Source organism: Idiotropiscis lumnitzeri, chromosome 7 (assembly GCF_059441095.1).
Source record: "Idiotropiscis lumnitzeri isolate Australia: NSW breed Sydney's pygmy pipehorse chromosome 7, RoL_Ilum_1.0, whole genome shotgun sequence".
Lineage (NCBI taxonomy): Eukaryota > Metazoa > Chordata > Actinopteri > Syngnathiformes > Syngnathidae > Idiotropiscis > Idiotropiscis lumnitzeri.
The window spans coordinates 17863433-17890595 of record NC_142397.1 but is presented as its reverse complement, the minus strand read 5'-3'; the positions used below and the strand labels follow the sequence as shown (position 1 = coordinate 17890595).

General features: G+C 41.1%; 2 protein-coding genes across 2 annotated transcripts in view; one reads left to right on the top strand and one right to left on the bottom strand.

The window, feature by feature from the left end:
* Positions 1–11277, top strand: part of farsb (phenylalanyl-tRNA synthetase subunit beta) — a 20655-nt gene extending 9378 nt beyond the window's left edge. Inside the window, exons 16-18 of the mRNA XM_088300135.1 lie at positions 851–1003; positions 9602–9749; positions 10083–11277. Coding sequence (XP_088156261.1) covers positions 851–1003; positions 9602–9749; positions 10083–10842 — 1061 coding nt within the window. The 3' untranslated portion in view covers positions 10843–11277. The remainder of the gene's footprint in view (positions 1–850; positions 1004–9601; positions 9750–10082) is intronic.
* On the bottom strand, positions 11156–27163 carry sgpp2 (sphingosine-1-phosphate phosphatase 2). The gene is made up of 5 exons (XM_088300143.1): positions 26792–27163; positions 24322–24483; positions 16092–16271; positions 13472–13561; positions 11156–12399 (listed from the first exon to the last, which is right to left on the bottom strand). Exons 1-5 carry the CDS (start codon positions 27005–27007, stop codon positions 11857–11859), a joined length of 1191 nt encoding a protein of 396 aa, XP_088156269.1. The 5' UTR covers positions 27008–27163; the 3' UTR covers positions 11156–11856.

The following is a 27163-nucleotide window of genomic DNA, read 5'->3' as shown; positions in this document are numbered from 1 at the left end:
CGTGTGAATGTGTGAAGTGATAGTCATGCTGAACAGTTGCCCATGTTACAGAGAAACAGTTGCCTGATTGAAATCATTTTGTGACTGAGGCTGTGAATATTAATCAAAGCTAAACTACGGGGAGAGCAATATCTCAAAATTATTCACACAAATGCAGTTGCAATTTTCCTTTTTTTTCCTCTAATGTTGTATGCACATTCATCATGACTTACCACTTGTAAATATACATTTCTTGCGAATTGTTGAACATGTGTTTGTGCCTCAACAGGCAAGCACGTTTATTTTTGAGACACCAGTTTCAAAATATTCACCACACAGATTTGAAACATTCATGTGTTCGAAGGCCTGTCTTTCCTCCGTCTGCTAAAACGTATTGTCACTGTCTCCACTGAACAGATATTTGTATGGACATTTGTCCATACAACAAATATAGAAGTGGTCAAACGTGATTCTAGCCATCATAAATATGGTTTTGAAATGCCTAGTTGTAGTATTGAGGTGAATCTTGTCGTCAACCAGAAAGAGTTTGTTTATTTGGGTTTTTTTGTATTATTTTGCTTATTTTGCTAAGATTTTAGTCAACTTTGGTATTGTACCTAGCTAATGAAATTACAGATGGCAGTTACATGTACTATTTATTTATTTTTCTTTTAAAGGCTTATTTATTACAATACAATACAACTTTATTTGGCGCATTTCACACATCTCACTATGAGGCAAAAGAATCACTTCTTCCATCAACTCATCTCGGAAAAATATTAAATGTAAATTGCACAATTTAATTATCTATATTTTTGTATAATAGAATGTAATTATATTTGAACTTATTGGCTATCCTACCTCAAACCAGATGTTGGGGCGCGGAACAGCCGGCACATTTGTGCTGTGTACTACAACAAGAGTCCAGGTTTCGAAGTGATCCATGGCCTGCTGGACCGTACCATGCAACTGCTGGCGGTGAAATCCGCCCGCGGAGAGGGCTACCACATCCAAGCTGCAGATGGTAAGGACCTCTGACTTCCATTCACAATTTCAATAACGCATGTTAGGTTAATTGAATCCTCGAAATTGTCCAATGTAAATTATTGTTTATGTCCTGCTGTTGGCTGGCAACCAGTTGCGAGTGTACCCCGTCTCTCGCCCAAAGTCAGCTGTAACAGGCTCAGCACACCTGCGACCTGAATGAAAGATCATTGCATATCGTCACTGTCATGTTCCATCTTCGTCTGTTATTTTTACACAATATTAACCAATTTAATGCAGTAAAAATACCATGACAACAAATACAATGCTACTCTTGCACGGAACCTATGTTTGAGAAGTGTTGAAAACTACTTCCTTTTCCTTGTTCTGCAGAAGTTGTGTGGATTAAGTGTCTCCTATTTAATGTTCGTATGGTTTGTAAAAATAATAAGGTTAGCTATGTTTAAGTAGGCAAGTTTATTTAAAATCGATCGCTCTGATACTTTGTTGCTGAAAGTCCCTCGTGAATTACGAAAGTAAGTCTTGGGTTCATAATAAGTGAGGTTTGCCAGCTCATTGTTTTATTTATTGCAACTATCATGGTTTAACACCTTTTAAGAAGGCATTTGTTATGATGGTAAAGGACAAACATTTACTTTTGTGTCGTTTTATTTGGCTTTTTGCACGGTGGTGGCTCGTCTGACAGCAGAATTTTGAAATTCTTGCCTGTCGCTGGTTTGTAATATTTTAATCGATGACAGCGTAACAATTTTTAAAGAAAATTAGTTTTCATAGCATACTACATTAGCAATTGAATGTATTTTTTGGGATAGCAAAAAGTTCATTTAAGTGTAAAATGGTATATGCCAGTAATAGAAGGTATACAGCTTGAACAAAGCGTTGTCATGTTTTTTTTTTTTAATTATTAAAAAGAAGTGCCACTCATTTATTAACGTGGACGATACTGGCGAGGTACAACAACGGGAGATGCTGGCTCATTGCAGCCAATCAGTTTACGAGATAAAGATGTCGCGCGGGAACCAATCACGCGCGTTGTATGAATGTCCATGGCTATGTGCAAAGCATCCGAGTCAACTCTTTGAAACAAAGCGTCTTTACGCTCAATGGCTGCCGGTATGGATGTATTTTATTTATTTATTTATTCAGTTTTATTTTTGGATTAACGTTTCGGAAGAAATCCGCAAAGCACTGAAGCCCCAAAAAGTGAAGCGCCAAGTGGCGAGGGAACACTGTATGGTGGTTCCTATACACAACACACATGCACTCAGTTTGGGCTTTCCTCACCCAGCCCTGGCCCACACATTTATCTCTTCTCCCCTTGAGACGCATGCTCCAAGAGCACGCTGTAGGATATCCGCATAAAAAAATCAATTGGGCTCAGATATCGATGTAGACAGAATTCAAGGAAGAGCACCACACATGAGAAAATAAATTCAGAAGAGGTGCTATCAGTGGATATGAATGGTCCAGAAAGCATATTGTATTTCAGTGGTAGCAGAAAAACCAACATGACCCACCCACATATGCATGCAGACCATCACATTGCCAAACATCCTCTTTGACTTTGCCACCTAGTGCAACAATAGTATGTGGTGCATCTGTCAGAATATGTTTATTTATCTTTATTACAAAGTCAACTATCACACATTATAACGCTTTATCAAAGCAGGCTTTGTATGTGGTCTGTTTCTTACCCATTGTGCGAGCTTGTGGGTTTAATATTGGCGGAATGCTTTAAGGTGACAAAGTGACCGATTTGAGAGCCGTATTGTCACTAACTTCATTTAGCAGCGGTCATAATTTAGATAGCAACAAAGCAGATGCGAGAGAGCTAGTTGTCTCCAAGCTGAAGTGTTAGATGCCAGGCCCTCTGAGCGCTCTTATTGGTGGCAAGCCTACCGGGTTGTGGATTGGATCGCTGGTTAAGGCTCCGCTTCCAGGGCGCTGACTAGAAAAACATGAGTCCATGTGTGGGGAATTCACTCGCAAGCATCAGTTTGTGTGTAAGAAACAAATGCTGCAGGGACAGTTTGGGGCGCCCACAATGCCACCAAGGCCAATTAGCATCTTGACAATTGTCAAGAGTATCATAAATGGATGTGACGAAGAAAAGACGGTCACTTCAAAATAAAACATTTTTCACCCATGAATATATAATAATCTAAAAACACTGTGAGACACTTTTTTTGCCTCCAATTTGTACTTATAAATACTGTATAGATGCTCACCCGTAGTCTGTTATGCCATCTCTTATTCTTTTCTTGTGTATTTGTACTTCATTTACAGATACTCTTGACCAGTTGGCTATTATGTCATTATTGTACCACAAACGTACATCCGTATACGAGTTGCCTTATCTCTGCATTTGATGCAATGTTCTGCTCGTGACTTACTTGTATTAGGTGTAGTAGCAGCATTACTCCTGTTTTCTGGGTAGATGTGACTGCTTTGTTGTATGTACTATGACCTGCTGCTAACCAAATCTCTCGAGTTAAAGGGTTTAATTCAGGAGGGATTTGTACATTTGTGTGCGCACACATTCTTGGCATAAGTTGACCAACCCACAGCCACTTCTGTGCAGCGTCGTGACCCTAATCATAGTGTCCTAAAAGTCTTAGAATTTTCACATTATTCTACTTGTTGAACTTTTTGTCACTTTTTTGCCGCTACAAAAGTTGACTCGGATGGCTTAAAGCCAAAGGACCTCTCAGAGTTTGATGAGTTTTTGAGATCATACAAAGGCTCGGAAGGTTACAAAGCATAGGTTATGGGCCATGTCTACTGAGAAATGCATCAATTTAATTTTTGAGGCAAGCATACTGTCTGCATCAACCAGGTTGCCACTTGAAGCCAGGGCTGGGCTGGCTGGCGGGCAGGGAGCAACGGAGATGAACGACTGTGGCGGCACAGCGACTGCCTAGGCTACCCCATGCGCGCAAATGCTCTCCCATGGCCCCTGCCATGGTGGCTGCTACCGGTGTGGGTGTGAGAAACGTGATGCTCTTTGGAATGCCCACCTGCCACATGCTCGCAGTCCAACCCGCCTCCGTCGCCGCAGGCAGGCGAGGAGGGGATGTCAACATGGGGTGTCTCAGCCTTGCTCTAGAATGGGCACTCACGTGCGCAACCCCAGCACTGAAGAGAGACCCGCTAGCGAAGGAGCTATCTGCCCAAATGCAGGCGCTGTGACATAATTGGTTCTCATTTTGATAACCTGTGGAATGAAAGCCCTTTCCTTTGATCCTTGTCTACCATTGTCAAATGCAGTGTTTCCTCAAATTAGTGGCACAATTTCTACCCTGCCAAAATGGCTGTGTTTGTATTTGCACAGGGTATTGTGCGATGCACGATTCTAACATCCAAAGCTCTATCGTGTTTTGTACGTTTTTGTACATTATTACTTTTTACATACTATATTGTTCGGCGCATGTATTGTGCACTACTTTTTCTAATTTGGTTAAGTATAGTTGTTTGTTATCAGAGCAATACTATGTATATTTTGTTTATAGTAGTGATTGGGAAAATGCATTATAGCTTTATAAAAAGTATAGTGTCTGATTGTTAAAATTGCTGAAATAAATAAATATGCATGCTGTTTGTCAATGTTATCAAAAATGAGTTGAGCATCTCCGTTAGGGTTGGGGATGGTAGGCCTATATTTGATAGGCCGATGAGAAGGTAAAGGTGGCGCAGTTTTTTTTAAATGGCGCAATAACATGCCAGCATGCACCTTAATTTGCTCTTTCTGGTCAACCCCTTGTCAATTTTTTGGTATGCGTTATGGCATTGTTTTTCTTCAGCTCTTTGCCTTAAATGTGGGTCTATTGTCCTGCAGTGAACTGCACATTACGTCTCGTTGGACCCAACATGGATGTTCCTGTGTGTTGCAAATGTTGCAGTAAAAGTGAATTACCGTATTTTTACGGTCATAAGACGCGCTGCATCAAAGGGCACAACACCAGTTGAGGGTGCTATTTCCGTATTTAATGCATATACTAAGGCGCGCCGCACTACAAGGCGCTAGCTCAGCTGCCTCGCGCTCGCCCGCGCTAGCTCGCTCGCTCCTCGCTAGCTCGCTCCTCGCTAGCTCACTCCTCACTAGCTCGCTCCCTCCTCACTAGCTCCCTCCTCGCGCTAGCTAGCTCGCTGCTCGCGCTAGCTCGTTCTAGCTGGCTTGCTCTAGCTAGCGCGCTAGCTCGCTGCTCGTTCAACTGCGAGCTAACTAGTTCAACTGCTCGCGCTAGCTCAGCTGCTCGTGCTAGCTGATGCCAGCTCACCAGGACTCAATCCCCAAAGAGATCGTTGCCAGAGGTATCACTCCATTTCAATGACAGATGTCATGAAACTATTAGGAATCATTGCCAATAATAATGATTCTAACCAATAATAGGTGTCTTGGCAATAGTCTACTAGACACAGGGAGGGACTTCACTGGTCACCACACTCCTTAGAGTCACGGTTTCAAATCAAAACCAAAAAAAAACTCAGCATACAAGCAAACAATGAAACAAAGAAATAAGATTAACACAAAACATGTATCTCTTATGCCATCTATATACCCAAAAGAAATAAAAATAACACAAAAAGATTACAGCAATGGCTTCTTGGGAGCCACTCAGACTCAGCCAATCATATGGCTGTTTAGAGAGATGTGCATGGCTGTTTAGAGAGATGTGCTGTTGTGCTTTGGGCTTTTTGCAGTCTGGTGTCTAAACCTGGGACGTTTCTTGCTTGCAATAACATAAATGATAAGACAGACTACAACATTGTGGACAGCTGCCCTTTTGTCCAGCTTTCTCCGACACCATCACCCAAACACCATAGTCACATAATGTATAAGTCACGGTCAATTAGAAGCATAGATGACTCAGACTTTGTCCAGCAGGGTGTGCTAACATGCACTCCGAACAGCCCAATGAGTAAAAGGGTTGATGGTCGAGAGTGATGCTCAGTCCATATAATGGGCTCGTCGCTTTACAAGGCACTTTGATTGTTTTGGGGAAGATTAGGGACTTTAAAGAGCGTCCTATGACCCGGAAAATACGGTATATCAATCTCGAAATGTATTTTTAAGCTCTTATGCATTCCAAGTTAAACTATTTTATTACTGCCAATCAAACCACTTGTGTAAAATTAATGAAGCCTTCCTTTAATACTTTTTCATTGATTTATTCTTTGACGCATTAATAATGTGTACAAATGGAATGGCTTTGAATTTAGTGAGGCTCGAAACAGTCTACCCATGACTGATGGAAATAATCACTAAAACTTAAAAGTATTATTATGAATATATGGGCTCAGTACTGCTTGTGACAGAGCCACCACCCATAAGGCTTAAACAAAAACAATCGCGTATGATCAGCGGCTGACAAGTCTTGCAGCGCTCACCAATCAGTCGCAGACTTCACTGTCACATTGACATTTTTTTTTTTGTCTTTTGAGTGGGACTCTGCCTACACCTTAGTCAGGCGAACAAAGTCAATTCAATTGCAAATTCACTTGGTGCTACCCACAAACATGTGCATTGTGAAATAACGTGCGATTTAGGTTCGCCCAACCATGTTGGTTATTAGATACGTGTCACTTGAATTGTAAATGTAAAATCAGATATAGACCTTATAATGAAGGACAGGTTTAGAAACCTTTGGCAACGTCCTCTTGCAACTATGAGTACAGCCTGTCGAAAAGGGGATGGGAAGCAGCCTGGTTACATTTTCACTGACTGACAGGCCTTGGAAGATGTTGAAGCCCGTTTAGTGGACCTTGGTAAAATGCCATGTCTCTTGTGCGTGGGGATGTTGTCATAGCAACTCCTGTATTCTGTGAAAACTATCATAAATCTGTCTGATTGCTGGTCACTAATTTAAAACATGTTGAGTCAATTGTTGGTCTCACGCTTAACAGAAGATGGCACTGGCACAAATAGCTATTGTGTGCATTTGATTTACAAGAGGAAATCTTTGTGAACGTAACACGGTATAAAATCCCATTATGATTCCATGACCTTAAAGGTATTTGCTCATGAGGTTTTTTTGTTGTCTTTTTTTTAAAGCTTGCTGCTCACTGATGTTGAACAAAAGACATCTACTTTACTAAGCAGCCTGCAATTCCAAATCACCCTGCGCTTGGGTCTCAAGCTTTCGTTTTAAAATCAATTCGTGGAGAGCTGAATGACAGGGAAAATAAAGATTGCAGGATAAAATAGCAAATACCACCGATACTGTAAGTGACCTGTTCTCTCTCGCTCTCTCTCACACTCGCTCTCGCTTGCTCTCTATCTCTGTCTCTCTCTCTCTCTCGCTCTGGCTGTGTCTGTGTCTGTCTGTCTGTGCCCTCTCTTTCTCTCTTGCAGTCTCTCTCTTTCTCTCTCTCTCTCTATGATTCTCTCTCTCTTTCTTTGTCTGTCTGTCTTTTTGTCTGTCTCTCTGTCCGTCTCTGAGAATCTCCACAACAACATGGATCTCCCTCAAATTGTGTTTTAGGTTTATAAGAATTAGAACAATTCATAAAGAGTCATGTTGTAAACACCCATATGTGTCTTAAACAAAGCTTGACTATATATATGAAAAAGTACTGTAACAAAAAATGATGGTGCATGGTCATCAAAATAAGAAAGCTAGCGTTGGCCTCAGATACTTTTGTAATTTTACAAGTTTTCTTCCTACTGCGATGAGCTAACCAGAATTGTAAGCAAGCCGTAACGTGCTGTCGCCAATCAGTAACCTACAGTAATGCTGTCATAAAGTCATAATTACAGTTTTAATTCAAATCAACAGTAAGTACAGCGGTAACTTGGCGTGCCTTCTTTTGCTGACATATTCTCACACCACATACCATTCCTCATTTCTAAATGTCATTTGTCCGGTCTTTCGCGAACCGATAAAACAGAGGTATTCAATTAAAAGTCACAGAGGTCCACGACTAAAATTTCTTCCAATTAAAAAGTCCAACTTCCCTTAATGTCTAGCCTATGTTTTTTTATATAGTTTCAATATTTAGTCATTTTCAACAGAGCGCACTTATATACTAAATATTTAGCAATGTTCCCATTAAACACCTTTGCCAGTCAAACAAAGGCGTGTATTTCACATTCAAGAAAATGTGGCTCCAGGAATTTAAGGGTGCCACTTCCAGAAAAAACTGTAAAATATCTCCTGCAGAAATATATCAAGTGCTAAGCATTGAGTTAACACCTTTTACCTTTTTTTTCTTAAATCAAAGAATTATCAGCCTAAAAAAAAACGGAAAGCCTAATTATCCAAGTAAAATAGGTCAACATGTTCAGTACACAATCAATAAAAATGACTGTCCTCATGAAGAACTAATTCAAAATGAGCTTTGACACCACCTTTTCTTTTGAATATTTTTTTAACTTCTCTTAATGAGAAAAATGAGTTTGTGACTGCCCTGCCAGTGACTTAAATCTGGGTTGGAACGGAGTCAGGGCCATTGGGATTTGGTCGATTATTTCACACATCCTTTTCCTTTAAATAATGTTTGTGCAACCGCATTTAAGCACTCCTTCACAACTTCCCCATCACTGAATGTTTTTTTATGTTTCCCCAAAATCCATGATACTTTGACTGAATATTCGTTTGCATGCCGCTGGGATGTAAAAGAAAATGTAAACATCTGTTATACTGCACTCGAAGTTCGATATTTTTGCGTGCGCTCACCTCAAACTTCAGCGGATAACTTTGCACAAAAGGGCGGTGCTTTGTTCCGTAGTGGCGCTTCGCAATGTTGCGACGGTTTCGTAGCATATGATGCACACTGGTTTTGAATCGGCTGCAGCCAGAACGAAACTAAATTTCTCCGTCCATTCATTTAAAACAAGACGCATCGACCTCGCTACCTTTTTAGCAAGGCATACTGTCAGCAGCATTCTCTTCCGGTCTGCTGTGCAATTGGCAGTGGATCGTAAACAAAAGATTTGATTGGCTCAAATCAGTGATGCCTTTTCCGTATTAACTAGAATTGCAGCGACAACGTTTGCGAATGCGCCCTGAAAAAAAATCATCATAGATTGGTCATGGGTCCGGTCCGAACCATCCGGACCGCGGTCCGCCATTTGGTGATGCCTGCGATAGAATCACCATGTATGTGTAAAGAAAGCATGACTGCTCACTTCAGCCTGGTCAGCATTGCAAATGAGAATCTGTTCTCAATTACCATAGCTGGATTAGTTCATAAAAAATTGTTTACAATTACGTATGCATTTCCAGTTGAACAAGAGACATCTAGTCATATAGTGTATCTCTTAGAGGTTCTCTTATTTAGCATTAAAGTACCAATAGACATGTAGCCTGCAACAGCAAGTCTTCTCTTGCCTCTTGCTAAGATGAATCGGCAAAACTGTACAGGTAGGGTTCGGGTGATGCATAGTTGTACCTTCTTTTGTGACAAAATAGCCCATCCACACTGTTTGAGTGGGTGAAGTATGTTTAAAAAAAAAAAAAAGAAAAAGCTTTGCAAAAATGTGTTTTGCCACCACATGCCAACATAATGGTCTCCATTGCAGATTTTCACCCCACCGTAAACGAGGGTTCTCTGCAGTCACAACCTCGGAGTCAAAGCAAAGCTGCATCCGTCGTGATTGTTCGTTCTCTTGTTTCAGATTCCACTTTTTTCCCCGGGCGCTGTGCAGAGATCTTTGTCCATGGGAAAAGCATTGGACATCTTGGGGTCCTCCACCCACAAGTCATTAACAACTTTGAGCTGACAATGCCCTGCTCCGCCCTTGAGATGGACATCGAGCCTTTCCTGTGAATTCCTTTTTTTCTGCACTTAACATACAAACTAGCATAATGCAATGTTATTCATAAGTAGTCGCAGCAGACTTGGTTTTGGAATTATGCCAGTGAATGAGGACAATAAAGGAAACCGCAGCAGCTTTGAACCGTTTTGTTTTATGTATTATCATTGAGCCTGTTTATTTCCACTTTGATTCACTCAATCGTGTTTGTGCGTGTGTGTGTGTGGGGGGGTGCGTGTGTGTGTGTGTGTGTCAACTATCTTGCATGTGTTCTCTTTTTCACAGGTTGTATGTGCCTTTATTCTAAGATCATTCTGTTTTTTGTTGCTTGTGGTTTTTCTAGTGGCCACACGGCTGAAACGCACCTTACGCATGAGGTTCCCCTGCAGGAAGTTATCAGCCACAAATTCCCCACTGAAGTAAAAGCTCCACAAGGTGCCACCTCCTCCAAAACTGTGTTTGGTGACTTGAGCACACCCGGGGCTCTCAAAGTCCTCAATGATTTCCTGGCTGACAAAAGCTACATTGAAGGCTTCATAGCATCTCAAGCAGACGTGGCTGTTTTTGAGGCCATCACCTCTGCTCCCTCCTCGACTTTCTGCCACCTACTGCGCTGGTACAACCATATCAAATCCTTCTATGGGGAAAGAGCTGACCTCCCTGTCGTCAACAAGCAGTTTGTGCTGCCAGAGAGCCCTCCCACATCTACCAACAGCGACGAAGACATAGACCTCTTTGGCTCAGACGACGAAGGTGACGGCTCAGAGGCAGCGAAAATGAAAGAGCAGCGGCTTGCAGAGTACGCCGCCAAGAAGTCCAAGAAATCAGCAGTCATTGCCAAGTCCTCCATCCTTCTTGACGTCAAACCCTGGGATGATGAGACGGACATGGTGATGATGGAGGAGTGTGTCCGCAGTGTCGGCATGGACGGGCTGCTGTGGGGGCAGTCCAAGCTGGTCCCGGTGGGTTATGGAATCAAGAAGCTTCAAATAGGATGTGTGGTGGAGGATGAGAAAGTGGGCACTGATCAGTTGGAGGAAGCAATCACCGCCTTTGAGAAATATGTCCAGTCTGTGGATGTGGCTGCCTTTAACAAGATCTGAATGATACAGACGCAAGGCTACCCTTTGAGTTTATGCAGATAAAACAAAGATCAACCGTGTAGAAGAACCTGCTTCTCTGGGTGTGGTCACACGCGACTGCTTTGGTTCACTTCAAATGGACACTTGCCACGGTTTCTTTTGTCCCTTGTCAACACTCATCTTTGTGACTGCGAGTCCACCTCTGAGAAATCTATCACGTTTTCTTACATAATATCAAATGTTAATTTTTTTTTCCTCATCAATGACATTCAATTGCTACAAATATATACCAACGCAAAGGGAACCAGGACCCGATGTGTGATGTAAAGTGCATCTGATCATTTTCTGCTCTGTCCATTTTTGCACACCCAAATTATGTCAAAGAATCCTTCTTCAATCTTTGTCCTGAGTGTTAAAGAAAACAAGGCAATAAATCTCTGTACTTGTACAATTCTGCTTGTGATCTGAGGCGAAGCATTTTTCTTCTTAAGTGAAGTTGATGGGGAAACCATTCTGTGCAGTCATCTTCCAAATTAAGTCTGACGGGTGCACCAGCATGCCTTCAAAGTTCACTGTTCACCTAAATATTGGCAATATAGATGATGGCTTGTTGAAACTTGCAGGATAATTATGGTAAACATACCCGAAACACATTTTCTGTTAAACTGGTTCTGTTTTATGCGGTCTTGGCTCTAGTACTCTCTTGGAGGCACATTGCACCGGCTTGCCGTTTAGAGCAATGCAATGAGAATCCCATCACAGCTGTGGCTTTGCGGTCATTAAAAAAATAAATCAATTCTAGTTACAAACATCCATGTGACAGCTCTCCTAAACACTGTCCTGCTACAATTCAGTTCAACATTTCTGAAACTCGTTTGCATTTGCTCAAAACAGAAGAAAACATCCTCAAAAGCCCATTTAAGGAAAACAAGTATTTAATAGACTATAAATAAATAGTATAAATTTGTTACTGCAAATGCAAATCATAAACATTTTTCTGAATATTTTTATTTCATATTTTAGATATTCTATAAATCATAGTCCGAGTAGAATAAAGACTCTATTAACCATTATAGAATGAACAAGTCCAACGGCCGTATATGTGACAAACTTGCTTGGTACTTCAATCTCTTTCCGCATCCTGGCACTTTGGTCATATTTTGGTACTTTGTACCACCAGTACAACAAATGCAGGCTGACTGCTTTCATAACCTGCCGAGTACCCACTAACGCACCCACTCCGATGAGGAAGCGGCCGGTGCCAGACGCCAATGTGTATCTTGTCAGTGTGGGTAAGGGCACAGGGAGCACTCCTCTGGGCTCAAACGTCTCCCCGAGCTGTTTGTTCACCCAATATCCAACAGAGCACCCAGCCCCGACTCCAAGGATGGTGGTGGTGTCCCCCCTTGTGGTGCTGTAATGGTCCAGCTCGGGGTATGTGTAGCTGAGGAAGAGGGGCAGTGCCAATGCCAGGATTGGCGACACGTTGCTGTTGAGCTGGAACTGGTCGAAGGCTTCCCAATAAGGGAAGGTAAGAAACATTAGGAGGGCTGAGATCAAAACGCCACAGATGACATCCTAAAGGAGAAATAATGAATGGTTAATTGTTCAGCTCAGGCTGCGGTTATTAGCCTCACGTTATTTTGTGGAACTCAATACATTGCCGCGCTGTAAATTACGCATGTTGGTTCATTTGTTTTGCTTGCATGAAGTGCATGCGTCACCGTGGGTTGTTTTCCTACATGGTCAAATTAGCTTTATTTCTTGTCATATTTTGATAGTACCCATAGACATAAATAAGGTATATTTAATAAACCATCAAATGCACGTGAATTCACATTAAGAAATTTATAACCTTTTTGCAAAGCCTTCATCAAAAGCAAAATGGTTGAGAAACAGACATCTTCAAAGTGCTTGTAAAGAAGCCTCGTCGACACCGGCGTGATATTCGTTCACTTTGTGAGAACAAATCTGGTCAGTTTGCGTGCATTTTTATCTTTTGGCCACTCAAATAACTGTTGGCCTGAAAGTGAACACGATGGCAAGGCATTTTGCGGAAAAATTATTGTTTTGTCTCTCAATTGCTTTTTCACACAACTGCGTGTATTGTAAAAAAAAAAAAACTTAAATAATAATAAATTCTTGCCCTCAGTCCCCTTCCGTCCCTGAGACAAAATGACCATGTGTGGTTCAAAGGACAAAAAGCAATAATAAACAATATAATGGACGACTGGCGACTTTGCTTTCTTGAAATGACATCATTTGCCAGAGATTGCTGAACATATGCATTTTCGTTGTCAAGCGCCTTGCTATGGGTCTAATTATGAATCTGGGTAGCTGGCGTTGAAATAAGTTTGGAAAAAGAAATAGAAAAAGTATTCTTGTAATAGCTTTAGCAGGTAGAATTTTCTCAAAAGATGGCCGGCTAAGTTTACTTCACGCAAGGTCTTTAATATTAGGGAATTTTTGTCCATTCATCCTTTCGGCGACACATCTCTGGCATAACTCTTGATTATTAATAGCCAAAATTTTTAACATTTTTTTCAGACCTTACCAGACAGTTTAACTAGATGCAAATGAATAATGTATTTTGCAATGAGCTTGAATATTTAATGTTGCGTGCATGAGAGTGTGAGGACAACAAGCTCACCAAAACCGAGTGCATGCCAGTGTAGAGACGACTCAAGCACACCATCGTCGACAGTGTCACAGCCATCAGTAGACCCATCTCAAACTGGAACTGGCATGATAAAAATGCAAAACACATGAAACGGTAACTGTTAAGTGAACATTACATGATAAAGACAGAATGTGGGATAACGAGTGTCTTGTGAAGTCACGAGTACAATATTTGCTTGAACATTTAGCCCCGCCTCCTCGCTTCATTGTAAGATTGTGATCAAATCTATCATACGTGCATCCTGTTTGAATGCGACGTGCAAATCCACTCTGCCACTGCGCCATTCAGCTGCATGATGTATTGGGCGTCCTTAAGTGTGTGTGCGCTTCACCCCGCCGTCTTTCCATCATCTATCTCTTCCCAACTTCTTTTACCTACGGCCGCAGGTTTTGTTTCTCCTCCATTTCAATAACAGTGACAGAGAGAAGCCTCATGCATTCATCTACTACCCCCTCCACTTCTCTTCTGTGTCTTTTCATGTGTGCAAGCAGCTGGAAGCCTATTCACTGGTAGTTCATGAAGAGAGATTTTTTGTCCAATAGCCACAAAGGATGCCAGAAACAGGAGGGGGTGGCCCTGTGATTGACTGTGATGACCTCCGACCTGCTCCGGGAAGTTGCCTTGAGGCCTCAGAGTCATTCAGGACCTTCTCCAACAGTCCACAACTCATCTGAAGCAATGCATTCTCTTTGTTTTAGGGGCTTTCTGGCATTTAAAGCCAAATTTAAGTGCCATACTGTACATGAATGTGTTGGGCTTTTGAGAGGATTTCTTTGACCTTGAGAAGTGCCCTGCATGAAATTGCAGTCGCCATTAGCAGAATTAAGCCAATCCACAAATTACCTTCATGGCTCAAGAGCCCATAATCTAGCTAAATGATTCAGTCTGCAGTTTCATTTAAAACACTGACCTTAATTAAGGAAGTCCATGATTGAGCCACTGAGTGTTTTATTGACACGTTGGTGGACTTGGAGCGATAAAGAGGCGAAGGAGTGGTGAAGAGGAGTAGGCGGGAGGTTGCGATATTGACTGACAGTCATTGACTCCCGGGAGTCCATCAGGAGACCAAACAGTAGCTTGACAGGTGTTAGTTGATGGAGACTGATGGCAACTGCAGGCCCCGCCCCTCACAGCCTTTTGTCCAGCCCCCTCGTTCGGATTGTTTGATAGACAGGGGGTCGCTCCCCATCTTCTAACTCGGCTAACAGTGATGAAGCTTCCATCCACTGGCTTCAATAGTCTCCCTCCCCCCACTGACCAATTCAAAATGAAAGAATAAAACTCCAGTAAGACTGCTGTCAAAATATATAAAATACATGATTGTTTTTCAGAGCTGGGATGTCCGTCCCGGGGCCATTTTTTTCACAATTTTCATGAATGAGGCCGGTGGGTTAAGGCCGGAACAGTACCAAGATTGCGGGCGGAGGGCGGGGGACTAACTGGCAAAAAAGGGTTAAGGGCCCAGCTCTGTTGTTTCTGCTTTTTTCATATAGATGCAAGAAAAAACTATGACTGGCAAATGCGTGACTGGGTTAGCCTGCCCACGTCGTTAGCTTTGGCCAGCTTCACACCAGCGGCTCGGAATGGCAGCGAGGAACAGGGGGCAGCCACACAAAGTGAAGCTTCATCACCAAATAATCATGTCCAATTATAATTATGTCCAGAAAGCTGTGTGCTAACACACTCAACAACACCATAACACCTTACAGGACTGTCATTGAATGTCGTAAAACTCGTTGACGCATTTGTAATGATGAGTGATAGTTTTTTTTTTTTTTTTATATGCTTTCATATTGTAGGTTCTTCAAAATATGTCTTCACATGATGATGAAAAAAATGGGGATTGTTGCCTATATAAGAATAGATTCAAAATTTTGCATTGTTGTAGTATCGGTGTGTAAGTAAATAGCTTTTATAATTTTGTAATTGTTTTATTCTTTTATAATATTTCAGTTGTGCATTGACTTTACTGAATCTAGTACAAAGTCCTCGCCATGAATGTAATTGTAATAATAATACAAATTCTAACTGCGTCCACTATAATCCGTAACATCAATACGCCTACTTTGTGTTTTCAATATTTAATTTTCCATTACTATGCTATTCAGCAGGTTAGCAAGTAGAGATGATGACCACATGTTTCCAAGCGACTCTTGCCCGTCAAATAAACTATGTTCATATGCTGTATTTGAAAAATTATGTTTGAAAAATGTTTTTCTGTTCATCTACAAGAGCAAAAGCCTAAAACTAAACATCTATATTTAATGTGTTTCGTGTTTTCTTTCTACTTCAAGTATGTGGCGCATGAAAAAAAGTTCCCCTAAAACTTTTTTTAAGAAGGATTACCAGTACATATAATAAGATTCCAATTAATATTTAGGTAAGAACACAATGAAAAGGCCCAAAAAATATATTTTTCAACGCGTAATGCTTAATCCATCCTAATGCGTATTGATTTGAGAACCCATTCATTGCGACATAAATATGTTATTGTTTAATACAACATTTTAAAATTGGCAGAAAAAGGTGTCTCATACACTTTAAGCAAGTCTGGCTCCCAATTTTTATGAGTGGTGTTCATGTTTCTCACCTGGATTCTGGCAGGGGCACTCAATAATAATGTAAACGAGATTGCTGTGGCAGCCATGGCATGGGTCGAAGGCAGCCCATACTCTGCATCAACACGCATCTCCAACTTGACCACAGGAGGGGAGCTAGGACGGGGCAACTTGAGCACATCCTTCATCACCTGCCCGACGTACATCACCAGCTACAAGTGAGGAAATACATATTTTTTAGTCTGAGCGCTGTTAATTTTTTTTTGCTGTGCATTGCAAGAACATGGAAATACAATTGATAGTTTTCCACAAGTTGTACCCTAAGTGGACACTTTATTAGGTATACCAGCGCGCACACCCACACCGACAAGTCAAGTTATTACTTACACAATATAATAATATATAATACAATAATAAAAGAACTCTATAAAATATTCTGCTGTTAGGAAAAAAAAAATCAATTTTGATTGGCACGCTCAGATTTTTATTGCGGTTGTCATTTGGAAGTGTGTAGAACAGAGATGCCAATTGAGTTGTTCGCGATTGACCAGTATCTTGCAAAGGGTGTGTCGGTCGACTCAATAGTCGGATGTTATTGATATATCTGCCTGTGAATGATGTAAAAAAAATAAATAAAGTAGACTCCTTCCTGTCAACCGTTGGTAAATTTGGCACTGATTGACCTACAGAGTTGCTCATCATAACTCACAGCGCTAACTGACAAAACTAGCCGTTTTCATTTTGTTCCATTTTAATAATCCTTCCTATATCTGAGACGCTCCTCCTCACGACGGTTGCAGGCATGCTGGAGCCTATCCCAGCTATCTTGGGCAGTAGGCGGGGTACACCCGGAACTGGTTGCCACCCCATCACAGGGCACACAAGGACAAACAACTCATAGGGACATAGGGACAATTTTGAGTGTTCAATCAACCTACCATGGATGCCTTTGGAATGTGGGAGGAAAACCGGAGTACCCGGAAGAAACCCACACAGGCACGGGGATAACATGCAAACTCCACACAGGAAGGTCAGAGACGGAATCAAACCTCGCACCTCTGCACTGTGAGGCCATTGCGCTACCTAGTCGTCCACCGTGCCGCCCCCTTCATCATAATAAAATCCAAAAATGATGAGGAGACCAAGCGAGCCAAGTATATCCATCCAGAAAAAGGAGGATTTTTTTATTTTTGGGCAGGGAGGAAGCGATGCACTTCGAGGGCTGTCCACCCAAACACCGGCACGAAACCAGCGTCACTCTGATGACGATTGGACTGGTGGGCGTGGAGGTGGCAACCAGCTGACTGTTAAGTCACATCGTCCAGGGCACAAGCTGACCGGCTGAAAGAAGGATTGTGGAGCAGCATTTTTGGGACCATTGATGAAAACATTAAGTCCAAGTACAGCTCCAACATGACTGAGGTGTGCGCACGGCTCGCTATCTATCATCAGCTCCCCTGGCTGATTCCATTCAGAGCGAGTCTTCAGAGTTAAATAGGGACAGAAAATGGACACCAGTTGTATTGTCGGCTATGGTTCATGCAGTTATGCAAGTTACAACAATATAGTTTGTCTAATTCTACGTCGATTTTTAAATAAATAAATGTTGTAGATCATTTGGGATTGGTCATTTCATAAATTGCTCGCATGCTAAGAAAGTGTGGGCACTTTGTGTACAACCAGAAGGTATACGAAGAGCCGCTGCCGTTGTCAATTAAAATGAACTTCACTTGTTTTATAAGGGCCTGCTGGATTTCATTGTGATCATGTAGGTCTACCTAATGGAGTGTCTGGTGATCTTGTATACTATATTCCATTTCCTGCATTACTCTCTTCGAGTAATGGAGTCTCCATTCCCCACTGTTAAATAACAGTAATGGAAGCTGTAAAATTCAAGATGACATAACTGCGAACAGTAAAACAGAAAAGCTCCAATTAGGCCATGTTCTAAAACTAACCACACACTCATAAATAAGTGATTACAATCTCAACGTAAAAAGAGATGGTCTAAACCACAAGTGCTGCAGTCACATATTACAAAAAGACACGGAATTAAAGGGGAGAGGTTTTCCATCACAGTTTTACACGGCGGGTTCAGAATTCAGCCATACTCGAATGCTGTATGTCTTGACACAAAGACACAAAAAGTGAAAGCTTGTCGTTTGCGTTTGTGTGCACAGGCTAGTGTCGTACTTTTTGCACCGCCAAATGTGCCGTCTCCACTCGTCTCTCTTCCCCAGGTGCCCTTCGGGAAGCGGCGCACTCAACTCAGTTTTATTTAAAGCGCTGCCTTTTATATTTAATGAATGGCTGACAGTGAGGGAGAGCGAGGACACATGGCATTCATTTAAAGGGAGAAAGTAGAAAAGTTAGTATCAGATATGCTAAAAGTGTTATCAGAAATATTATTGCTGCTATGAAAAAAATATCTAGCAATCTCCTGATTTCGTGCAGGATTACAGGAATGAAAATGTGCTGACATCTAATAGATGCTGAGATCATAAGCAGAAAATTAAGTAAACGTGAGGTTAGGTCTGCTGTCAATTTAGATCACAGGTATAAATATCAGATAGGTTTGACGATATCCGTGCTAAGGCTAATTAAAGTAAAAACTACTTGTTGTTTAGGTGTTGTTTAAATTTTTAGATGGGAATCATTGAGCCATTCAGGTGTTTTTATTTCTTTTTTAATTAAGAAAAATCATATTAGCTTGCATTTTTATTTTGATCGATTTGCTTTGGAAAAAAAAAATCAAAATACCCACAAAACACCCCTTTCTAGTCAGTCACCAAGGTATGATGACCAGCGAGCAGGTATTTGAAGCTGCTTGTGTCTCTGGAACCCCAAGAACCTCTCTATGCAGGAGACCCCAAAGCCCAAGTGCCACCTTGGGTGGGCCAGGGGGCCGTGCCCGTCTAACGAGACAGTTTATCACACAACAGTTTTGTACATCACAGCCTTCTGGCGTCTTTTTGTGGAAATAAACATATATTTCTACAAGATCAAGGTCTTAGTTCCCTGTTTCTTCCTGTTCTTGTCAGTTTAGTGTTTGCGTTTGCTGTCTGCTGTTAGTCATCACATCATCAAATTGTCAAGTCAAGTCATGTTAACTTTTATGGTTTGCCTTTTGGTCCTTAAGATATTAAATTCATTTTTGTGAGAACGTTCCTGGCTTGCCTCCCTGTTTACCTGCACAACCATGCTTAATACAGAGGTGACGGAGTGATTTGATGAGCTAGATTAGTGGGACCGTATTAACGATTTATAAAAACAGAACCAAATCAGTTGAAAGCAAAGGCCTGTTAATTTGGAACAGAGTAAACTGAAATGGACGATTCATGGTTAATGCTAATTCACACACATCTACATCTTAGTCCAAATATGTTTGGCAATTTGAATCATGAATCTGTCTCCTATCCGCTTTGAATATGAAAGACATCCAATAAATCCCAAATGACAACTCTAATTGTCATTTTCCTGTTACAATTTGGTAAAAAGGGCTGGGTTGGCTAGGAATGGCCAAAATTAATTCCATGTCTCAGATTCTCTCTACTCTCTTTGCCATGGTGTTGGATTTTTTTTTTTAAGGGTTTGCTGTTACTCTATATCAGGGGTGGGCAACTTTTTGATTGGCGGGCCACAATGGGTTCTAAAATTTGACAGAGGGGCCGGACCAGGAGCAGATGGATGGAGTGTTTGGGTAACCTCACCTCATGGGAGAAAAAAAAATACATTTAATTTTAAATCAAAGTGAAAAAAAGCATTACAACAATATATATGTCTTTGAAAAACCACAGTATTTAGAAAATTAAACATTAACAAGGTTTATTTAGGGCTGGGCGATAAACCGAAAATTTACCGTTACCGAAATGCATTACAATGACCGACATCATTATTCCCATGTCGGTAAATTCGGTGTCTAAAAGAAAAAGAAAAAGAAGTCTTTTTTGTCTGCGGCGATGTTCATGCCCCTTTAAGACGGCTACAGCGCGTGTCGTCACGCGACTCCACCCTTCTGAACAAGAATGTAAGAATGACCTGTTTTACTTGGATAATTAGGCTTTCCTTTTTTTTTTAGGCTGATAACTCTTTGATTTAAGAAAAGAAAAAGGTAAAAGATGTTAACTCAATGCTTAGCACTTGATATGCAGGAGATGTTTGACTGTTTTTTTTTCTGGAAGTAGCAAACTTAAGTTCCTGGAGCCACATTTTCTTGAATGTGAAATACACGCCTTATATTTGTTTGACTGGCAAAGGTGTTTAATGTGAACATTGCTAAATATTTAGTATATAAATGCGCTCTGTTGAAAATGACTAAATATTGAAACTAAAAATGTAAACTTAGGCTAGACATTAAGGGAAGTTGGACTTTGTTCGGACCTTTTAATTGGAAGAAATTTTAGTCGTGGACCTTTGTGACTTGTAATTGAATACCTCTGCTCTATATAGTCAATAGGAGGAGTTTTTCAATGCAAATGAGGCTAGACGTGAGCGACCGAGAACAGGTGGGATTTATCAACACACACCTTACTGGTGTGCAAAATGTCTTCCATTCCTTCATTTTGTGATCATACCTAACAATAATGTTATCTTATTCCATTTCAATACAACAATGAACATCAAACAACACTGCGCCAACTGGTAAACAAACAACTGGCACCGTGAAATGGACAATAAACAGAGGCCAGGCAATGTTGAGCCCATTAAGCATGCCTGACCTCATCTATTCACCGTGGCTGCATTCACACAACAACGCATACTGTGTGCACAGTCATCCTCTACGTCCCCTCCTCTGCATTCAAATAATGCAGCCCAAGTGCGTGCATGATACCCTCACTTTACACCCACACATCACATTCAGATGTGTAATGCCACCTCGCTGGTGCATTTGAAAAAGTCACATTAAAAGGCTGACCAAGGGACTGTCTGGTCACATTATGAGGTGAAGAGAGTCGAAGACAAGTTGGACTTTGATCTGTCAACATCATGAAGAGAGCGAGGGAAGAAGGTTGTGTGTTCTGTTTGAGTCAAGAAACCTCTCACACATTTCTTGTTTCTTTAGTTGTGGACTCACCCTCTCCCCCAGAAATAACACTTGATACATGCAGTGATTTAATCATAAACTAATTCATGTCTCACTGGCGATAAGAAATTGTAGTTATTGCATTCACTGAGAACATACTATGACCTTTTAGCCCAGTTAAAATGAGCAACATTTTTTTTTCACAGCTCTTCTACTGGATCAAGTAGAACAGTTAAAATATTGTTGTTGTTGATATATTTCCAATCAATAGAGAGCCTATGCCAGCATATAAAAGTAGAGTACAGAATTTTGCTAAGGGTGAGTGAACAATCCCAATTTGGATAGAAACAAAATGATATGTGTTCATTAGACTTCAATCATTAGGCCCTTCCTGCAAACAGAGTACAAAGATTTTTAAATGTTTGCACCTTTTTCCAATGCACAGACAGGATGTACTTGGCTTGAAAGGGCTATTGATGCTTTTCCATTGGCGTTAGCTGGTACTACTCGGTACTGTTTCTAGTACCAGGTGACCCGGGTCTGTGTCGGTATCATGAGCTTGATGTCAACTAACGCAGGGGTCACCAACCTATTTCAAGTTGAGAGTGAGAGCTAATTGTTGGCCACTGCGAAGGGCTACCATTTTGATACACACTCCAGAAATAACAAATTTGATCATATAATCAAGTACTGCTGTGTTGTTTTTAGAGCTGGGGTGGGAGGAAACAGCTAAGTCAACCAAAACCTTGAAACAAAGCGGAGGCCGGGCCGATTACCTGAATAATCGATGGAAAAATCGCTAATCGATTGTAAAACGATTCATTTGTGATAGCCCAGATAACGATTAGTTATTAATGACATTCATGTGCACCCTTTGATCATGTTTATGATTTCCCACAATAAGGGGTAATTTACCCATATTCATCACTAATTTTAAGCCTTTATATAATTAAAAAACTAAATCAACCAGGCAGTTCGCATCATGACAGACTCTAGAGTCCAGTCACTACCATTTCAAAGCACAACTGTGTATATAATATAAAAATTACAAAATAATTTAATCAAATAAAACCTTTGACCTTTTGTTAATATGTGAGGTAATATTAACATTGCATATACAGTTTTGCCTTGAGATGAACGCATACAGCAGTCAACGTATGTTCTGAATTGAATTTGCTTTACCAAAGTTACCCTACAAATTATCATGCATTATTCAACGTTTGTTTGTGCACACATAAAATGCATGAATGCACTTCAGTTGTTGGCCTGAGTTGTTTTTAATGTGGGGGAGGGGAGGGGGTGAGGACACAGGAACGACATCATACAAAGACCCCCATGAACATTATATTAGTCCGTAAGCACAATGGTGGGTCGTTGTTAGAAGTGCATGGTGATGCGCCCCGAGGGGTGACAGCCCAAATGGTCCATCCAAAGTGAGAGAGAGCACAGGCCAGTGATGAGGCCTATAAAACACTCTGCTGGTACACCAGGGGCAGGAGAACACAGAGGAAAGCTGGTAATGGCTAACTAGAGGGAGGAGAATTAGTGTGTTTAGCCTGCGAGATGAAGTGAGGGTCTCGTGTGTGTGTGTGTGTGTGTGTGCGCGTGTGCATGTGGGTGTGTGTGCACGTGTGCGTAGGAAAAGAGTTCGCACAGGGGCCTGGCGGAGCCAGGATGGCAAAAAGAATGCTATCTCCTACCCTTAGGGGGCCAAACATGAGGTTCAGGCACAGGGCACCCACTAAGGGCTTGAGGCAGGGACACAAAGGACAGAAAAACACACTGCCTGTCACAAACTCGAGCTTCACTCACCAAAATGTCAAAAGCACTTTTTTCTAGCAACAATATGATTCAAGGCACTCTTGTGTTGTGACATCTAATAGACAAACATCTGAAAAGGTAAAGGTCTTTTCCTTCAGATGTCCTCATGTATGGCCTCTCAGTCAGAGGCCTGATCAGTCTGGCCCCAGTGGACCCTGGCCTGGGGATATACGGACATTCGTGGAGTCATAGACAGGTCACTGGAGGGGGTAGAAGGATGAAAGAAGGTTGAAGGGGTGAAAAGAGGGAGACGGGACAGCAGAGAGAAGAGAGCATGCTTTGTGGAACTTGGGGACATCAGATTGAAGGCTGGTACAAGAGCGTTCTGTGGTGGTCAGACAAATAACATGCATACGAGGTGTGTCAGAAAGGTTCCAGGACTGCTGTTATAACAGATATATTTCCTGATGCAGAATATTCCAGCCCAAAATGAAAACTGAGTTTTTCTCCTCAACTCTCTGCAGTTAAGCTGAATATTTTTCCAAATGCTTTTGCATTCAAAACCTCTGGGTCATGTTGTCAACCAATAAGCAGAGATAGTGATAAGGAGCTGAATGACACCAAACTTTCTTGGAGATGAGTGAAGAGTCATGACCTTCACTGGACTCCACTAAAGCAGAAGAAAGCAAGATAATCAAAGACCAGAGTCAAAGTCATGTTTCACATTTTTCCATGTCAAGGGGCATCGGTCACTGAGAGTTCTTGCCAAAGAGCGAGACGACCAAGCAGCCGGTCTACAAAGAGATACTGCAGTGTTTGCTTCGTTCAGTGCGTAAGAAGAGGTGAGAGTTGTGGCAAGTCAACTTGTGTTCTGCTAGACCATAACAATGCGCCTGCTCGTCATGCCTGGTGCAACTGACAGTTGGTGTCCAAGAAGATCATTGCTGTGCTGGAGCCACCTCCCCAAAGTTGGCTGTCACGATGGAGCTGCAGAGCATCCCACAAGAATTCTTCCAAGAGTGCATGCGTGCAGGTGTAGGAGTGCTCATCTTTCACAACAGTCAAAGTCACACAGTCACAACATTATGACCAGTTGCACAATAATATCTAATACAAGAACTGTATCAAATATTCTGCCTCTACAAAGATAGAAATGTTCTGTTTTGATTAAACTGTGAGCAGTAATAAGCTCTCTCTCTCTCTCTCTCTCTCTCTCTCTCTCTCTCTCTCTCTCTCTCTCTCTCTCTCTCTCTCTCTCTCTCTCTCTCTCTCTCTCTCTCTCTCTCTCTCTCTCTCTCTCTCTCTCTCTCTCTCTCTCTCTCTCTCTCTCTCTCTCTCTGGTTGTAGTTTTTGTATTATATTATATTTAAGGCTGTTCCTATGATTGAAACATGCAATTAATCAAATAATTTTGGGTATTAGACACAGCCGTCAGTATCACAAATACAGTATATTGTTGAGCATATGTTTTGACTCACTGTCCACATGTTAATGAGGCGTCGACAGAGGAACGGGTCCATGTACCAATGTATACATGGCAGACAGGTGATATAAAAGACTTCGTGACCAAGGCCAGCCGAGAAGAGAAAAAGGAAGTGCAGCAGCCAGTTCCTCACTTCATATTCAGGTGTGCAGCAGCCCTGTTATACAACAAACAGAAATGAATATGAAATTGGGTCAACTATTAGCTTTAAGGTTGCATCTCACCCAGTATTTGTACAGCTCATTAAAATAACAATTTTGATTATCATATTTGTTTTTTGGCAGAGACAGTAAAAGCATTTCCACTCTGACTTTGAGAAGCACTACAAATAGTGTGTAAAAAAAAAAAAGTGAGAAGTGAACGAAAAACTTGGCATATTGGCACCACAGTGAATAGCATTATTAACCAGCCTGCCAAATTTGAATGTATCAAAAAATAAATAAATAAATAAAGTGCTGAGTATATGAAGTCATGCAAAGAGATTAAAGCTTTCTCTCAATAATTCATCGCTATTTTTTTTTTCAGTCCTTGCACATTTTCAGCACTTATCTTCAAACATGTTTAATGTATTTAAAAACAAATTCAGAAAATCACATTACAGGGTCTTTACAAGAAAAAAATAGCACTGATTTAATTTCTATACTAATGCAAAAAAAATGTGCTGTCTAAATGTACAAAAGCAAAACGTAAACAGAATTAACAATACAATATCCATATATAACTCTGCACAAAAATAGTTTGCATCTTTTATTGTATTGCATCGTGCTTTCAACAAAATCACAAACATCGATTGAAAACTTTAATGGATGAGTATTTAATATCAAGCCAGTCTGATCTTAGTTGAGGTTGCCTAATGTAAAACACTATGGCAATGTTAAATTGAGATGATAAGATAAATCCACATTCTTTTTTTTTTTTTTGCAATAAAAAAAACTACTGCAATTAACTTAATGTATTTGGCTCTACAGTTAACCATCCGACCATTTATGAGCTGTGCTTTTATCTATACCTCTAAATAAAATACTGTGAATGAGAACTACGTCCTGAACTGTATGTAAGTGTGATTGTAATTATAATTTTTGTGTGTGTGTTTTGTAATAGTGTTCTTCACTGTAAAGATAGTGGTGGAAGTGGAAACCAGGAAGAATAGTGAAGGTCTCTGCCAAAGCTATTTAATGAATTGAAATACACTAAGCAGAAGAAAAAGATAATCACATTTCATGTCACATGATGTTGTTTGTCAAAACAAATTACCCCCACAGCTTTGATAATGTTGTCAACGGAATAACTAATTAAATTAGCTAAACCTTACTTGTACGTGCTTTATCAGATTCGATGGATATTTTTTTTTGTTGCAGAAGCTGATGGTGTTCAGGCACAAGACACAATGCTGTTGCGACAAATAAGTCAACATTATATAATTCAACTCCAAATGAATAAGATAATAAATGGGGAATATCATACATAAATATGGAATGCTTCCTGGTTCACATTTCTCCATGTTTCTCGGGTCCCTACGCGCCATCACCCCCTGAATAAGACTAAAAAATCTTGATCAATCAAGAGCCCAGCTGAATTAACTTTACATTTATTTTCATATTTTTATGCTGTTTCACCCATCCATCCATTATCTGTAGCACTTCTCCTCACAAGGATCGCGGGGGTGCTGGAGCCTATCCCAGCTGTCTTTGGACAGTACACCCTAGACTGGTTGCCAGCCAATCGCAGGGCACCGCCGGAATCAATCCCATGACCTCTGCACTGTGAAGCCATCGTGCAAACCAGTCGGCCACCATGCCGCCGATGTTGTTTCAAATCAAGGTTAAAAAATAGGTAACAAAACTATTTCACCAAATCCTAAGAAAATACAGATTAAACCCATGATCCATCCATCCATTTTCCTTTCACCCTTAACTGGTCGCCAGCCAATCACAGGGCACACACAAACGACCATTCAAAGATGTAAATGTTTTTGAATGTCGTATGAAAAATAAATACACACGTAAAGGAGCTAAATCAAACATCTACTTAAGTGCAGAACGTGTATTTGTACTTAGTTACTTTCCACCACTGCTAATTGTTTAATTTTGATTATGACAGTTAGTTTCAAGCTCAACATTTCACACGTTTTCTGAGTCAAATTAAATAATTTTATTTTTAAGAAGCACTGTCTGACCTTAAATAATCATATAATCAGTTTGACAGTATAATTACTATTCATCCAAAACGTGCCAACAAAAAGGCAGGCAGGCCGATGCAAACGCATGTTACTGTGCAGATGAGGATCTGGCTGCGAACAGAAAAAGCAAGACGAACAAGAAAAGCCAGTCGGAGTTTGATTAACAATTCGTGATGAATATAAATTTGACCCTGTTTTCTAATCAGATATAAGGACACGAGAGTTCTTTTCGAACATTTAACAACAGCTCCGTCCGAGGAGCAATACCGAATGCGAGAGTACTTACGTCTTGCTTGTACTTATAGTTCGAATTGCTGTCCTGACGCTCGCAAGTCAAAACACGTGATTGGTGAATTTGGTCGGGGTCTGCAGCGAGCGCCGCCCCTCGACTGTGCGTCCTCGCTTGGATAAGGTGAAGTCCACATCGTCTCTGAAAGGCCGCCACAAGTTCCGAGTCCTGCAGGTGCAAGAGAGCCTCCAGTTTGCCCGGTGAACAGATCATATGCTTAGCTTCGGGAAAAAAGAAGAAAAAAAAAGCTACACCTGATAGAGCAAACGCAGCACGGGTGCGGCTGATGTAAGTCACAGGTGCGCGCGGCTGGGCGGTGCTAGGCAACTAGAGAAGAACCGGTGATTGTGAGTGGTTGGAAACGTTGGG

Bases quoted from the DNA above. Each gene is read 5' to 3' on its own strand.
- sgpp2 (XM_088300143.1), bottom strand. From the start codon at position 27,007: ATGATCTGTTCACCGGGCAAACTGGAGGCTCTCTTGCACCTGCAGGAC. The intron at 24,484-26,791 runs GTAAGTACTCTC...GTTGTATAACAG, and splicing joins ACTATAAGTACAAGCAAGAC to GGCTGCTGCACACCTGAATA. The intron at 13,562-16,091 runs GTGAGAAACATG...TTATCATGCCAG, and splicing joins GTGCCCCTGCCAGAATCCAG to TTCCAGTTTGAGATGGGTCT.